We start from the raw sequence: 16,655 nt of genomic DNA, 5'->3' as shown, positions 1-16,655 counted from the left end.
CAATAATATACAATACAGGCACTAACTTATCATTTAAATGGTGTATATTATATAAAAACAGCACGAAAGAGCCATTCTCAACTTGGTACTGAACAGTTAAAAATGCAGCAGATGCAAACTAGAGAAGCGGTGGCATCCTACAAAAGACACAAAAGAGGGTCTGATGCCAACCCCGGTGCCAGTGGCAACCATTATTGTCTGTGTGCTGTGCCTTCTGCTTTCGCTGGCACTTATCAAACACAAAATGGCGCTCAGGGTTTGATGATAATGAGCTAGCCATACCACCATTTCTCCCTCAATAGCAAAGTATTGGTGGTTATTCACAGTTGCTGCAATAGATTTAATACAGAGGAATTTCAACAGGGAATACTATGAGAGGGATTCCTATGGTATCAACAGATAAAGGGGGGAAGTTCACTGTGAGGGACATGAATGACTCTTACATTTTGCAACAACAAAAAAAACGGTGGCTCTGGTGTCCAAATAAGAATGAAAAATCCAAGAAATCTATCTAAACAATATTTTCTGCTGAACATGTGCATTGTCTGTCCTAAATGTGAAATTTCATATTTAAAAAAAAAAAAAAAAAAAATCATAATTAACTTTCTTTTAATTTACAGTTTGGAAGACAGAGGTTTTTCAAGCTGCTTTTCAAAAATAATTTGTAGTGATACATTTTTGGCTTAAATTGTCAGTGTTGTATATTATCTCAAATAATGTAGTAAATACCAGTATTTTAGTGGTGTGTGGCAGTATTTTGGTTGTGTACCAATGTGGAAAAAATAAATTATACTAATTCAATTTAACTTTTACAACTTCGACACTTCCATTCAAAAATGTGCATGTTAAAACCTATTCCAACTACCTGGCAACACAACTTCTTATTCAACACTTGAATAAAATGCGAGATTCAGTCGTCACATCGAACACATCACTGTGTCTGCAAAATAAACCAGCTTTTCGGGAATTAAGAAAAGACAGATTTCAGCACAACCATGACCACACACATGATTTATAACAGACACATTATCTTATTATACTGAAATGTAATATTAACAAATAATATTAAGAAGGCCTACTTAGGTTTACTCATATTTTGAACGCTAAGCTGTAAAGTGACTTACTATCAGCATAATTATGTAGCTGCTGCCCTTTTTTAATGGTGGAAATCTTATATTAAAACAAAATTGTTCTAATGTGATTTTTGATGAGTTTTAAAATTACATAATTTTACATTGCATAATGGGGACTATGTGGATACGGCAGTGTTTTTCTTTTTTTTATTATAGTAAGGACAACCAGTTTAAAAAAAAAAAAAAAAACTCTTAATAAACACTACAAGAATCCTGTGTTACTGGTACATATATATATACTACTACCGCGTTCATTTTAATGTAACCAGTCTATACTGCAACTTTCCACATTTGTCACGACTTAATATCCAGACAAATAGAATAGGTGTAAAGTGTGTGTGCAATACAAGCCTGTGTGTGTACAAAATCAAACATAAACCCTGTCCAAATGATAGAAACTGAGTACCGACTGAACATGAGTAGGAGCTGCTGTGGGAGTACAGCAGAGCAAAGACACATTTAAAACATGTTCTACATTTATTGATTACAGACTGTCTTTTGGTTAAGTAATGAGCCATACTTGAGCCATATAAAAAAATAGATGCTGCTTATATACGGTACTGACTATCAAGTTTCCGATGTTTATTTGTCTGGCGTATGTAGTGGTGATTTCAGCCAGTCTCAGCAGGACTGCCAAAAAGTAACACATGTGACCCTTGACCTTGCCAAGCCATTATTCACACTTGTGCACACACACACACACACACACACACACTCTCTCTCTCTTGCGTGCACACACACACAGTAAAACAAACACACACAGTATGAGCTTGAACCTACCTTGGTCCTGGACATAGTATGCTAGAAACAAGTCCAGCTCCTTGACCGATACTGTTATGTGGTGTGGCTGGACACAAAGTGCTGGGTTGGTGCAATGTTGAGACTTGACGAGGCGTTCCCCGTCTGTACTTTCCAGAGGGATGCCTTTGAAGAGGATGACCATCACCAGGTCCAGACGCCAAACTTTGTCGGCCTGCCTCAAACAGTCGATCCGGCGGATCTTGCCCTTCTGGTCCGGATTGGATAGCACACAGCACGGGTGCTTCTTGCCCGTCACGCTGAGGACAAAGTCCTCCCGGTACTCCTGCCGAATGTCCTTACGCAGCTTGGCCAGCAGCCTGGATGCCCATTTCTGCTTAACCTCAGGCTTCTCGCTCAGAAGCTCGTCCTTCACCGCGCGCTCCTCGTCCTTGGACATCCGCTTCTCGTGCTTCTTGAAGTACTTGCGTTTTCTGGCCTGGAGGTTGAACCACGTGTAGGCAATGGCACGGACGTGAGGAAGAAGTGCCTCGATGAAGGGATGAAATTCATCCTGGAGCATCCAAGGGACACAGCGAGGAGAGGGATGAGAGAAGGATAGAAATATAATCAGAAACTCATGCCATTAAACATGGAGAAGAAATATGGGTTTATTCAGTGATGTGAGGCAGAAGGGAAGTCAGACCACAAATTAAACATGTCCTCATAATCAGTCAAATCATATCATATTGGCAGTTTCAACAGCTTTAAGGCGAGATGTTTCTCGTTACATAGCAACACTGGTTTTACCATCCTAGATGTATCTAGGTGTGCTGCAGGTATGACAAGGACATTCCACTGTTTATACCAACTGCCAGCACTACAATAGCACTAAGCCCGGTGACTGAATGCACTCGCGTCTCTGCTCTCCTTTCCCGAACATACTCTGAGCGGGACTCCTGTGCTGCTGCTGCTGCTGCTGCTACAGGGTGAGAATACACTCCTCACAGTTGCATTTCTCTTATCGAACTACCCCCCTTCCAACGTGAACTTATCCCATGTTTACGAAGGATGCAGGCTAAGCTGGAGGGCCAAGTGTGGCTGCAGTCACAAAATAGAAGGTTATGGAGATTTCCATTCTCCTGGCACATACAAACAGCCTCGTATACAGCCTGTCTGCACGTTCAAAATACATTCAAAACACAAGCAGAGGAGAAAGGGCAGCATATCAAACGTGTAAAAGCAATCATGTGAAAAAGGTTGGGTTAGGAATCGATCCAAGTTCATGCCAAAGTTTTGAGGTTAACATGTAGACTGACACTTGCCGAGCTTCATTCCAAAAACCTGAGTCAGTGATATTAAAATCATGGCCTACTTTTAAAATGTTCCACCTCCCTTTTAATAAGAAAAAAAAAAATAAGTGAGGTCAAAACCTCACTTTTTTTCTGATAAATTATCAGAGAATCAGATTAATATTAGTGGAGATATTTTCAACACTAATTTTAGTGTTGAAAATACTAAAAAGTACTTTTTCAAATGTTATATTCTGTCTAGGTTTTCGGTGTGTTTTGCATTATGCCATAGCACACTTTATACCACGTTATCTTTAATTCTAAACTGAAAAATGGATATAAACCAAATATGAGAAAACCTTTTCAATACATATTTGACAGAATTTTGCTTACAACTAAAAAAAAAAAAAAAAAGCTGAATAGCAACATTTCTATAGCAGTTGACTGGCCTACAGGCTTGTACATCAACAATACTGCAGTAAGTCTCATTCAAATTACAGTGATCTCTTAATGTTTGTTTTCTGTAGATGAAGGGGTGTACAGGATGGTGTGTGGGTGATTTTAGGAGTCGTCAGAAATTACAGCAGCTGTGAGTGACAAGTGGAAACATTAACTTAAACTTTGTTTTAGGTCATTAAAATGTCAAATGTAATAAATATAAGCAGCCCCTTTTCAGCAGGCGTTTGAAGAGTTAAACCACATATTGTTCTTTTTGTAGGCAGCCAGTCAGGCTAAAGGAAACCACAGAAACCCACTCCCTATCTGCGCCTGCCGCTGGTGCTCCTCTGTGAAGCCACATTTCTGGTGTGCTCTTTCGGGCCAATAAAACTCTGCTCCAGTGCAGTAATGTCAAATTATAATCATTTATTATACAGCATGAATAAACATTTAATTCTCTAAAATCCGTTTTGAAATGTATTATATTTACTATGGCTACGATATCCATCCATAGTCTTCTAGAGAGGTAACAAAAAAAAAATAGATAAAATAAATTGAGAACTCCTTTAAATGTCATCTCCTCACTACAATGTTGCCAATTAAACTGACAAAGGCAAGCAGTAAATGCTTGTAAATGTGCTCGGAAGCAACTGTTTCTGAAATCCTTTTCACTCCTGGTTTCCTGTTCAAAAACACTTAAATATTCAGTTAATTTTTTCAACCAGGCTAAAGCCAAATGCTGTAAAGATAAATGACTTGGCCAGGGCCTATGCAGTGCACTTCAGCTGGGGCCATAAAAGCACAATCCTCTTAAGTACAAACTAAACCACATCTCAGTCAATCACTTACTTATGCCAAGTAAAATATAAACAGTAAAACTGATCTAGCCAAAACAGTCAGCTACTCTGTCCAACCGCTGAATCAACGTTATCGTGCGTTTGATCTTCCTGCAGTGAAAGTGTCTTTATCTCCTTCCAATTTCACCTCCCTAAACTATAAGGGTTTTTACTCGAAATAAAAATATACACGTGGAAAAAAAATATAAACACAGCTCAAACAAGGCTGGGAGGTGTGTGTGTGTGTGTGTGTGTGTGTGTGTGTGTGTGTGTGTGTGTGTGTGTGTGTGTGTGTGTGTGTGTGTGTGACAGAGAGAGGTTATTAGAGGACGCAAATAACCTAATTAAACCTGAGAGAAAATGAGCATACCTGCACCAATTATACAGGACTATTAAAACAATAGTCTTGTAATGCTATCATATAAAATAAAAATAAAAAAAAAAAATCATTTTTACGCATAACTTTACACACACAAATAGCGCATGAGGATATAGGCACTTCTATGACTTTTGATGTGCCTATGGACTTGTTAAATGATTTTTCGTTAGGGCTTTCGGTGGAATCTAGGATCTGCAAAGTAAAATAATCACCACGATTGTAGCATAAAATCGATCATTTTGGTTTAACAACTTACATTTCGCTTAGTTCTAACGCTACATTTTCACCTACAAGGCAAACACTTCATTGTTGTCATGAATTTTGAAAGTATTTACCAAGCAGAGCTGAAACTGCCCAATCCTGACGCATGCACAGAAACTTTCATTTTACTGGCCACTGTCTGTTACAATAGTATTACAAATATCCAAATCACATATTAAATGTATAGAGAGAAAAAGACGCACACAATACCTGAGTAAGACAAATTGGAGAATACATGACGAGACGGTTACACAAAAAGTGAATGTACTTGGACTGGTTCCTCTGATCACTTTATCGCGCCATTCCTGGACCGATGTGCACCATGCAAGACTGTGGAGCAGCTATCCGCGTAAAACGAGACGAGATTATCCAAGAACATCCATGGATTTGTGCGATCCAAAGATTGTCGTCTCCGCAGAGATAAAAAAAAAAAAGGGAGATTTTATGCAGGAGATGTCTTTAGTAAGTTGACATGCACGGTAAGCACTTGCAGATTCTACTCGTAGAGCCGGTGCAAACGGGACAGCTGCGTACTCCTCTACTACACTGGCTCTTTGCGCGTCTCGGTGCTGTGATATCTCGTTCATAAAAGCATTGTGGGAAGCTTCAGAGGGCGCCGAGCGTGTGATGTTCACCCCTGCTTTAACCAAACTTGATATGAAATCGACCGGTGCACCTTCGGTCCTGCGCGATTCCAGCAAATCAGACCCAACTTTTTTTCACCCACGTAATTACACAGTCACACTCCTCCTCCTCCTCCACCTCCTCCTCCTCCTCCTCCAAACACACAACCTCTATCCACCATCCAGCACCTTCTTCTCCTCCTAGGCTATCTGAAAACACAGCATATTTTCCCCCTTCGCTTTTTTGTGCTTTGGGGACTTTGGACCACAGCCTCTGTCACATAGAAACGGAAAAGGGACATTTCCCTCCGCAGCTGTGGCACCCTTTACCCCCGAGCTCCGTGTCGACAACATACGCTCATTCCTTTATCAGTTTAGATTATTCAACGCAGTGTCTGTCTGTGGTTCACAGTCAAAACTAGCCTAACTTTTGGTCTATTACTTTGTCAGTCACATTGTAAAGGAGGCCGACACGAACTCAGTTTATTCGCCTTAAATGTTCTGGAAGTTGCTGAAATAATTCATTGGAAAATCAAAAAAATTATCAAATATTTATTAGAATACTACGGGTTTTTTTAAATAGGCCTACCGTTTTTTTAAGACAAAAAAACTGAAGTCAACGGAAGATAATAATTTACACATTTTATTGTTTACTGCAGATATAGCCTAGGTAAAAATATACCTAGCTTGAAACTTTGAGACTTTGTTACAGTTAGTTTATAAAGGGAATGTTGTTTTTAAATTCATTTTTTTTTAAATTGCCTTAAATAGTGGCCTTTCCGTGGGCCGAAAAACTCTACCTGGACACCTGAAAATCTTTTAATAGACCGGTAAACACTCATAACTAAGCTAGGTGTAACAATGTAGCACTAATGCTGAAAGGACTGGAAGTTAAACATTGTTACTTTGTTGCTGCAATGTGTGTGTGTGTGTGTGTGTGTGTGTGTGTGTGTGTGTGTGTGTGTGTGTGTGTGTGTGTGTGTGTGTGTCTGTGTGTTTGTGTGTCCTACAGAGCTGTCACCAGTCCACATAGAGTTCATTTGCCAAATTAGGTGGAATGGGATGTTAACATAGGCTGCCGGAGAATCTGTGCCAAGTTGAGTACAATTTTGGCTCGACCGTGCCAGTGTTGTGGTCCGTGTTAAGTTAACCCACTTCTCTACATTTCTCAATCATCGCAAAGACAGGACAGCATTACGAAAAAAATGTATCAGAGTGGTCACATCACCGTTATCACAACATTTGAAAGCAATAATAATCCATGTTCACGTACCATTGCACTGTACTGCATGGATTAATAGGGAATCCTGGAGCCTGGTTGAAACACACAAGCCGGTAGCTTCACATTTCTCACGTTCAACTTTGTGCTTTGGAGGGTTTTCTCTTGCAGTGATCGCAACAAAAAAAAAAGTCAACACCGGAAGACAATTCTTAGCAGATAGCGGTGAACAGAAGTTGGGAGCACCTCGCGTTTTTTTCTCTTTTTTTTTCTTGTCTTCCGTCCTCTTCAAGTCTTACTTGTTTGGATCGTTTTTAGGGTTGTTCAGTGAAGTTGAACGTGATCCAGAAGAGGCTGAGTTTTCGGCACTGGGCTGGTCTCCGCCTTCACTTTCACTGTCTGTCTGACTGCCACCCTCCGGCTCTCAGCAGTAACTGTCAAGTCGGATAGAATTTCAACAAAACGATTTCCGGTACGACTTTTTTTAAGCTAAAAGCCGTATTTAAAGAAACTGCTTGAGCAATTTATCGGCTAGTTTATACATATGGAATATAAATACAATGCCAATTAACGTGCACATCATGTGTATTCGATGGAAGATGGACACATTTAGCCTATATGCATACATATTATTTTCATGGCTCTGTAGTAGGACTAGGCTATGCCACTGCCTAATGCAAGTTTGTAGCTAGGCATATCTAAACATATCTAAAAACATATATGTCAAGTTCTCATGAAATACGATGAACACTTGTTTTAGCTTCGTGACTTCGCATTTTAAATCTAAACCCACAAAAGTGTAAGCCTTAATTCAGTTTATCTGAAAGCCTTAGCATCACCAAAAATTTAGACAGCCAATGGTTTCCACTGAATAGTGTAGTTTAAATGTTTGTTTAAGTAATGTGCGTTAACGTAGACAACTTCTACCTCTTATTTTGAAAGCAAAAACTCAACTTTTCCTGGGTATCGTCTAGCTGTTTCTCTGTAGCTTGACACAGCTCAGTTTTGTAACAGTGATTGCATTCTTGCCTCTCATTGGCCAGGAGCAGTGGCCCAGGGTATTTTCTACCCTGGGCCCCTCACTTCCGCTCCTCTAACGTGCTGTTTGCGGCTTGACAGAGCCGCTGCTGGACTGAATGAGCCCGAATAGTGATGTGGCTAATGACTGATAGTGGAAATCAAAACACTGCAGTAATTATTGTTCTTTAACATGCAGTTGTTAGATTAGATCATATTTATTTCATATTCAATTATAAGAGTATTGCTATGATTATCAGTATCGCTATGATTATGATTATGATTATTAGGCCTACGATTATTATGATTATGATTCTTCTTCTTCTTCTTCTTCTTCTTCTTCTTCTTCTTCTTATTATTATTATTATTATTAGTAGTAGTAGTAGTAGTAGTAGTAGTAGTAGTAGTAGTAGTAGTAGTAGTAGTAGTATAGTAGTAGTAGTAGTAGTAGTAGTAGTAGTAGTATTTGCAGTTATAAGAGGAAACGTGTCGGTATAAGCCACTACCGATCTACACATCTAGCAAAACCAATATACATTTACAAGTCATGTAGCTGCAGAACATGTTCAGATTTTCACATGTGCCCTATAGTGTAATGATAAAGGCATTTTAGGTAATAACTGTGATTTGACATAGCATCTCCGCACTTTCCCCTAACTATTATAAAATAGTAATTTCTTTAATCAATAAAATATTAACAAAACAAATTGCACGAGAAGCACTGATGTGGGTACTGTTGTACAGAAATATAATAATGCATCAGTGGTATGGTGCCCATTACGTAATAAGAAAAGCAGTATAACAGCAGTGATAGCAGCAGTGGTAAGCAGTGTTGTAATAGTAGTATAGTAGTAATGGTGCAGCAATGCCAGTGCAGTTGACTGATAAAAAAAAAAAAAGGGAATGGATGCCCGTAACACCATTCCAGCATAATCACAGCAGACAATATGATTATATGACTTGAATGGGTAGTCTGACAACAGATTTTACTGCTCTCTCATCACTGTTATCACAACATTAACACAGTATTCACACCATTTAACAATGTCAGTGCTGTTAGGTGGGTCCAGTGCATTACAAACACCTAGTTATCAGTTGTGATTCATTTCCAACAATAATTAGGCTAAGAGCATTCAGTTGTAGAATAAATGTCTATAAATTGCTAACCAATGGTCATGTCAAGGCTAAGTTCAGTCTGATATTGTTGATGTGTCAATTTTTGCAGCCTTGAAGCAAAGTTATATGCTGACTTGAGGCAGAATAGAGCTTGTCCTTTTTACTATTATGTCTTTAAAAAGACTCATTAAGACCCCTACTAAATGGAAATTTCAAGCACACTCAATACATTTTAGATAATGTATCTACCTACATTATCTAGTATTTATTTCCAACAATGTTTTACTTTTAAATCTAGTGCATTTTTACTTTACTAAGTTCTGTTAATGGGCAAGATACCATCAAAGGCTAAATCCTTATCACATACCCTGACTCCATATTCTCTCTGCCTCCATTTACCCAGCATTATATCGTGCCAGTTTACTGGTGCACATGGCGTGAGCCTTCACAGATTCATCACCTCTGAATGCGGACCTACCGCCCCCATGTGGCCACAGACATAACTGCTAGTTGCTTGTCTGGGACCTACTGGAGAATTAAAACTGAGTTGTAGAATATCTTATGGCTCAAATTTGTTTTTAAACGTGGAGATGTTTTTGTGTCATTTAAGCAATTTAAAGCACAAGTGATACACAAGCCTACAGGAGAGTTGTAAAGACGTTTTTCTCCATTTTCAGAAAATTGACACAGCAACAGTGCTATTAAGCACCATTAGGCTAAATGAAAAAGGCACCTTCAGGTGCAAAATTCTTTACATGGTAATAACTGGCACACAAATGGTAAATCAGTCCCTACAATAAAAACAGTTGTCTTATTACATGCTATATATTTTCTAGACACATTTGAAAATATTAACACCTTTGGTTAAAACCAAACAGGCTACTTATGTCATGTCGAGAACAAATATTCATAGTAGGAAAAGCATGTGTTAATAACATTAACAAAGGGTGTGTTCTAATTAAGTGTCCCAGTAAACCAGTGTGACAGTAAGCCATTATGCACAATACCAGTTTTATTTTGTTTGTGTTTTTTTACACCATTAGGTGTCGATGTACCAGTGCTGGGACTGTAGTTACCTCCTGTGTCATCTGGTTATAATCTATTATCATATCAATATGCTGGACATCTATCTTAATAAACCAAAGTAAAGACTGGTCATCGCCTAGGATACAAAATATAATTTTGATTCTCAAAAAAAAAAAGATGTGGTATATATATATATATATATAATATAATATATACACTCACCTAAAGGATTATTAGGAACACCCTACTAATACCGTGTTTGACCCCCTTTCACCTTCAGAAGTGCCTTAATTCTTCGTGGCATTGATTCAACAAGGTGCTGGAAGCATTCTTTAGAAATGTTGGCCCATATTGATAGGATAGCATCTTGTAGTTGATGGAGATTTGTGGGATGCACATCCAGGGCACGAAGCTCCTGTTCCACCACATCCCAAAGATGTTCTATTGGGTTGATATCTGGTGACTGTGGGGGCCATTTTAGTACAGTGAACTCATTGACATGTTCAAGAAACCAATTTGAAATGATTCGAGCTTTGTGACATGGTGCATTATCCTGCTGGAAGTAGCCATCAGAGGATGGGTACATGGTGGCCATAAAGGGATGGACATGGTCAGAAACAATGCTTAGGTAGGCTGTGGCATTTAAACGATGCCCAATTGGTACTAAGGGGCCTAAAGTGTGCCAAGAAAACATTCCCCACACCAGTACACCACCACCACCAGCCTGCCCAGTGGTAACAAGGCATGACGGATCCATGTTCTAATTCTGTTTACGCCAAATTCTGACTCTACCATCTGAATGTCTCAACAGAAATTGAGACTCATCAGACCAGGCAACATTTTTAGTCTTCAACTGTCCAATCTTGGTGAGCTCATGCAAATTGTAGCCTCATTTTCCTATTTTTAGTGGAGATGAGTGGTACCCGGTGGGGTCTTCTGCTGGTGTAGCCCATCCGCCTTAAGGTTGTTCGTGTTGTGGCTTCACAAATGCTTTGCTGCATACCTCGGTTGTAACGAGTTATTTGAGTCAAAGTTGATCTTCTATCAGCTGGAATCAGTTGGCCCATTCTCCTCTGACCTCTAGCATCAACAAGGCATTTTCACCCACGGGACTGCCGCATACTGGATGTTTTTCCTTTTTCAGACCATTCTTTGTAAACCCTAGAAATGGTTGCAAGTGAAAATCCCAGTAACTGAGCAGATTGTGAAATACACAAACCAGCCCGTCTGGCACCAACAGCCATGCCATGCTCAAAGTTGCTTAGATCACCTTTCTTTCCCATTCTGACATTCAGTTTGGAGTTCAGGAGATTGTCTAGACCTGGACGACACCCCTAAATGCATTGAAGCAGCTGCCATGTGATTGGTTGATTAGATAATTGCATTAACGAGAAATCTTACAAGTGTTCCTAATAATCCTTTAGGTGAGTGTATAGTCGTACTACAAGGCTACTGCTACTGCTGCTTCTATTAGTAGTACTATTAGAGTGAGCAAAATATGTTGTAATTATAAGCATAGATGGCTTTTTCCATTAAACTTAGGTTGTTAGGAGCGGCACTGTAGGAACTTCACTGTGTGATCATGCCATTTCCTACCAATTACACCATTTCCTATTGGCCTTTCATAACGGATGTGGGTAACGTTTCATGACAAGACAGCAGCTGGTCAATCCTTCAATATTTTAATCTTTGGTATGAACGTTGAATTAAATGCTTTTTCTGACCATGACAGACTTCACATCATGTTCTGTCCCTGCTTGCTGAAATTGCTCTTATAATCAGGAAGCACGAAGGCTCTCTCTCAACATGAACTTGCAGATATAAGAGTTGAAGCTGATTCGATTGTATTTGATGTCTTCTTTTAAAGCAGCATAATTTAAATGCATATAGAATAAACATTTTCCCGTAGCAAGAGCAAAGAATAAATATCACTAGAATTAAATTCATACATTGTTGCCATGTATATATTGACATAGAACATGACTGAAAACAGGACAAAATAGTATAGCAAGCAACACCAGCAGCATGGCCTGAGCAGAAAGGGCCCATTCTCTGAGCTCATACGCATTGAGACAGACAAACAAACTTTAACTTAAACCCTGGTGATGGAGCACAATAAAAGCGCGACTGTAGTCGGACAAGTAAATAAATATTCAGAGAGAAATGTCAGCCTGCATTGCCTTTTCAGCATGGGAAAGGCGCGGGCTGGAGAAAGAGCTCTTTGTCCGACACTATCAAATTAACACTGCAGAGGGTGCACAGAGAGGTGCACTTGAGGAACGCTCTTACACTAAAGGGAGGCTAAATAGTCCCTTTAGTTATTCATCTCGGCAAAAAAACAACGCTATTTTAAAAGCCCATTCCTCTCCTATAAAAACCTTGATTCCTTGCAGGATACCTGGTATTAAAACAGTTCAATGATCAACGATTCAACTGCTGGCCTTGAGGATCACATAAATTCAGAAATTAATGTTAGTGCCTGCCAGGGATGGTCTTGCTATCTCTTCAATAAAAGCCAAAAATAAATAAATTAAAAACACATCTCTTTTGAATGTGACGGTACAAGTAAAGTGCTGCAATCAAAACCTTTCATATTACATAGCCTCCTCCACAATATCCATCACTTCTGCCAATGTAGTCAATCTTGACCTGGGCACAGACACACAAAGACACACACAGCAACTCCCAAAAGCAACACAAAATGATAGTACCAATTTTTAAATAATATTTCAAGAGGGTAATCAGCAGAACATGATATTTGGGTGCTGCAGTTGGAGACAAGATATTTACAAGATATATTTTCCCACACAATTTCAGATGACATCATAACATTTAAGACAGGGTATTCAATGAAATAATAGCTTTTTTAAGTTGATTTTGCTTGATAGGGATGTCCTTAACAAAGATGATCATAAAGACAAAAGAGCTCCACTTACCATCCACCATGTCCTAGCTGTCATGTCATAACAAAGCTGCCATTTAATGGACCTCTCTGTCAGTGTACCAGCCATCACTGCGCTCCCGGCTGTCATCGGACGCAGCCCCGTGGAAGATAAGACACCTAATCAAAGGGGCACCAGTGGAGGCATGCTGTGCCACATGTAGGCCAGTCCTTGACAAAGTTGCATCATGGGAAGAAAAAAAAAATCAGCAACAACTTGACCAGTGACTTGAACCTGGCTTGTGGTAATTACAAGAGCCGTGACCCTGCAACCCTCACCACCACCCCCCCCTCCTACATCTACCTCCTCCCCTTCTCCTCCTCCTTCCCCTTTACCAGTGCTGGGAGTTATCCACTAAAGAGCCAGGGCAGCTTGATATCCCTGTGTGGCACTGAGCTAAAGGTCCAGTGAGACGTCTAACTACTTCTGCATAGAAAAATGCACAGTGTGAGGACTTTGTTAAAGGATTTTCTATTGTCACTGAAAAATGTTTGTTCTCATTCAAAGGCGGTCCAATCTATAAGCTATGATGTAGTCATGAAGATCAAGATCAGGATCAAGAGACCTGTTGCATTCAATGTCAGGGTTCACTGGAGCCAACTGTATTTTGATCCATGAATTAAGACCTTTGGCATGTCCATGTAAATGTTATCTGAATGCCAGCTGAAAAGACCTTTTCTCTCCTGCCACATTCCAATCCTCCTCACTGAGGCTGTTTGGTGGCAGCTGGATTTCCCCACAGGGATGGTGGGTGGACTTAGCAACAGTAACTTAGAATTGGTTACAACAAATAGATGAAGTGGAAAAAACAGGGCAAGGGAAACGAAAAATTTCACTTGACTATATTGTAGTTTTTGTGGCGCATATACACTCAAGTCAGAAGTTATTGAACACTATATTTTAGCCGTTATGGTTGAATCTCACAAAATACAATTGACAATTCATAGAAATGTGATGGAAATTAAGTGGTACTTATACTCTCTAATTAGGCACCTGTAGTATAGACAAGATGCAGTATGTTTGCACTGTATAGTGGCTTTTAATAAGTGACTTTTCACAGTTGACCTTTTCTGCCCACCTGACTTTAATAAAGCACTAATTAGGAGCCTAATTCGGAGCTAGCTAATTTAATTGGTTCTTAAAGAACAATAAAACATTCAGCAGTCATCATGAAAGGCAAACGTCATCTTGTTTATATTATTATTTTTTAGCATCTTGTGAGGCGTTTGAATGTTTATTCTCTATGGTTAGATGTTTTTACATTGTATTCCTTCCTTTACACATTATTTAGCATCTCAAAAATAACTTTCAGTAATTCAGTAAACACTGGGCCCTCTTTAACAGTTCTTAAAACATACTTAATTATTATTAAGTATGTTTTATTATTATTGTTTTATCACCATCATCATACTTAATGACCTTTTCCAATTTTATGAGATTTTTGCTTATAAACATGATTTAGAACTGATGTTTCAGAGATCCACTACAGAAAATGATTCCTTACTTCTGTTTGAAGAGCAAGCTGTAATATAAGGTTAAAAATAATGGACTTTCATGTGCAACTGGTGTTGGCAGCACATATTTTACACAGCAGTACCCCTCCTAAATCGCAAACTAGTCTATTTGAATTTCTCTTACAGTTTTCAAAGATTTTTTTACATGTGTTCATTAGGGGTCAAACAGGGAGTTCATCCTCTGAAGCTGAATTGAACATTAGTAACATCACCATGTAGGATCAACTATAGTACATTTTTTTGTTAGGAAATTGTATTATTCAGCTGACCTAAACTGTATTCTTCATTCTTTTGGAGAAAGGAAAATGTTCAGGGCCGAGCTCATGCGAGAGCCGCGTGCACCTTATTGATTTTGAGGTTAAAAATCTATACATTTCAACGTCTTGATTGGATTAACTGTTTCAAGTTCAACTTTTAATTGGATTTCTACTTTCTAACAAGAGCTTATTTGAAAATCAATAGGCCAATCAATACCTCCATGTTCAGGAAGTTCAGCTGCGGAGCTGAAAATGGAGGAACGTAGCAGACACCTGCCACTGGCAACCCGTCCACGTGACTCGCTGAGGTCTAAAAAAAATGTAATTATGCCTTCATGAACAGTGTAAAACAATACAATAAAGGTTTCTTACTATGTCAAAGTGGAATCAGAGAGTAAGGTTACTGAGAAAGTTTATTTGAAAGATTTGAAAAGCTGATTGGATTGTTTTATGTAGCATTTTATGGATACATAAAAGTTTGTGAATGATAAGAAACACCAACAACAACAACTACAAATTGTTGCTTATCAAACATATGGGATCTTCACAGAAGAACTACATTCTAAGCAAAGCAACTGATGTTGGGGATGACTAATCACCTAGTCATAAAGGATATATGGCCCATATGGATAGAAATCTAAAAATGACCATGCTACCAATACTTTTTGTGATCCGATCATAAATTCTATCTTCCATCTCTGAGACTTAATCCTTGTCTCGGCTTGGCAAAATTGCAGCAGAACACGCCAAGCCACTAACTCCAATCCTAGACAGGTAAACAGCCTTGCATCTGAGAGATAACTGTTCCGAGCATAGTTTATGTTTATCAAGCATGTGGCTAATTATTTCTTTTGTTCAGCCAGATGTCATAGACTGTAAGTAGCAGGTGGTCACTTATTTAATTAGTCCAGTTGACCAACCATTACCAGAGATTAAGAGCACATTTAACCCAGGCAGCTGCAGACTGCTATTATCTAGACAGGACTCCTTCAATTTTACTGTCCCAAAGCCCAGACTCATTAATTAAATTTCACCCCAGGCTCATGGAAATACACTGGTGTGTGTGTGTTAATAATATTTGTACAAAAACTGGTTAAGATGTTAGTTCTGAAAAACAATAGACCAGGACAATATGTTTTTTTAATTCATCTGTACTAATTGACATATCTTCAAAGATATTGTGAAGCATCTCCATCAAGATCAAGCATCAGCCATAATACTGCAAGAGGGATGGCATACAAATATTAGGTAATTGAGGACAGCTATGTTTGGTAATATTTAACCCTGATAATGTATTTTATAGGTGCCCATCGTGTGGTCTGAGGATCATGAGGTGTCCTTTACAGAATTGAGGAGATCCCTTAGAAAAGGAGGGATATTTAAATTTCATGAATAGTGTAATGTAATGTTCTAATTAAATTTATTTTTACCCTCACCGCTATTATGTGGTCTTATTTTGGTGGCTGGTAACCTGATAACATTAAGAACCATGGTGTTGATGAACTTGTTGGGGACAAATCAAGGTTTCTGGTTGGTCAAGACAAGCTAGTTGGGGTTGCTGAGGGCAATAAAATGGGTGTGCGTGACTACATTTGCGTATGTTCAGTGTATGTTTAAACATGTAACCATTTTAGACAACACACATAGATTATGTTCACGGATCATGCACACATTACACACGCCTCACTGGGACTGTTCAGGAAAATGACCATTTGGTTGGAGACAGCTGAACTGCTTCTTGGGCTCTTATTGTGACAGACACATAATCAAACCGAAAAATTGGCTGAGAATTAGAATAAAACTTTTGTCTGTTTGTTTAAAGTGGATACTTTGTCCATGGCAGAAAACATTATGAGTCCATTCA

General features: G+C 38.9%; 1 protein-coding gene across 8 annotated transcripts in view; it reads right to left on the bottom strand.

Annotated features, from left to right (window-relative positions):
• LOC116039871 (nuclear factor 1 B-type) overlaps window positions 1-7,329 on the bottom strand; it is a 67,140-nt gene extending 59,811 nt beyond the window's left edge. For 3 of the 8 annotated variants that reach the window (XM_031284949.2, XM_031284954.2, XM_031284953.2), the window contains exons 1-2: window positions 5,288-5,809; window positions 1,914-2,445 (exon numbers count right to left, since the gene is read on the bottom strand). In XM_031284949.2, the coding sequence (XP_031140809.1) occupies window positions 1,914-2,445; window positions 5,288-5,314 (559 nt within the window). In that variant the 5' untranslated portion in view covers window positions 5,315-5,809. Of the gene's footprint in view, window positions 1-1,913; window positions 2,446-5,287; window positions 5,811-6,973 lie in introns of those variants that run through there. The other 5 variants (XM_031284950.2, XM_031284951.2, XM_031284952.2 and 2 more) reach the window with 5 other exon arrangements.
• Between the last annotated feature and the right edge of the window lie 9,326 nt (window positions 7,330-16,655).

Source organism: Sander lucioperca, chromosome 17 (assembly GCF_008315115.2).
Source record: "Sander lucioperca isolate FBNREF2018 chromosome 17, SLUC_FBN_1.2, whole genome shotgun sequence".
NCBI classification, from domain to species: Eukaryota; Metazoa; Chordata; class Actinopteri; order Perciformes; family Percidae; genus Sander; species Sander lucioperca.
Note: the sequence above shows the minus strand (reverse complement) of the source record. Positions and strands in the feature narration are given on the sequence as shown.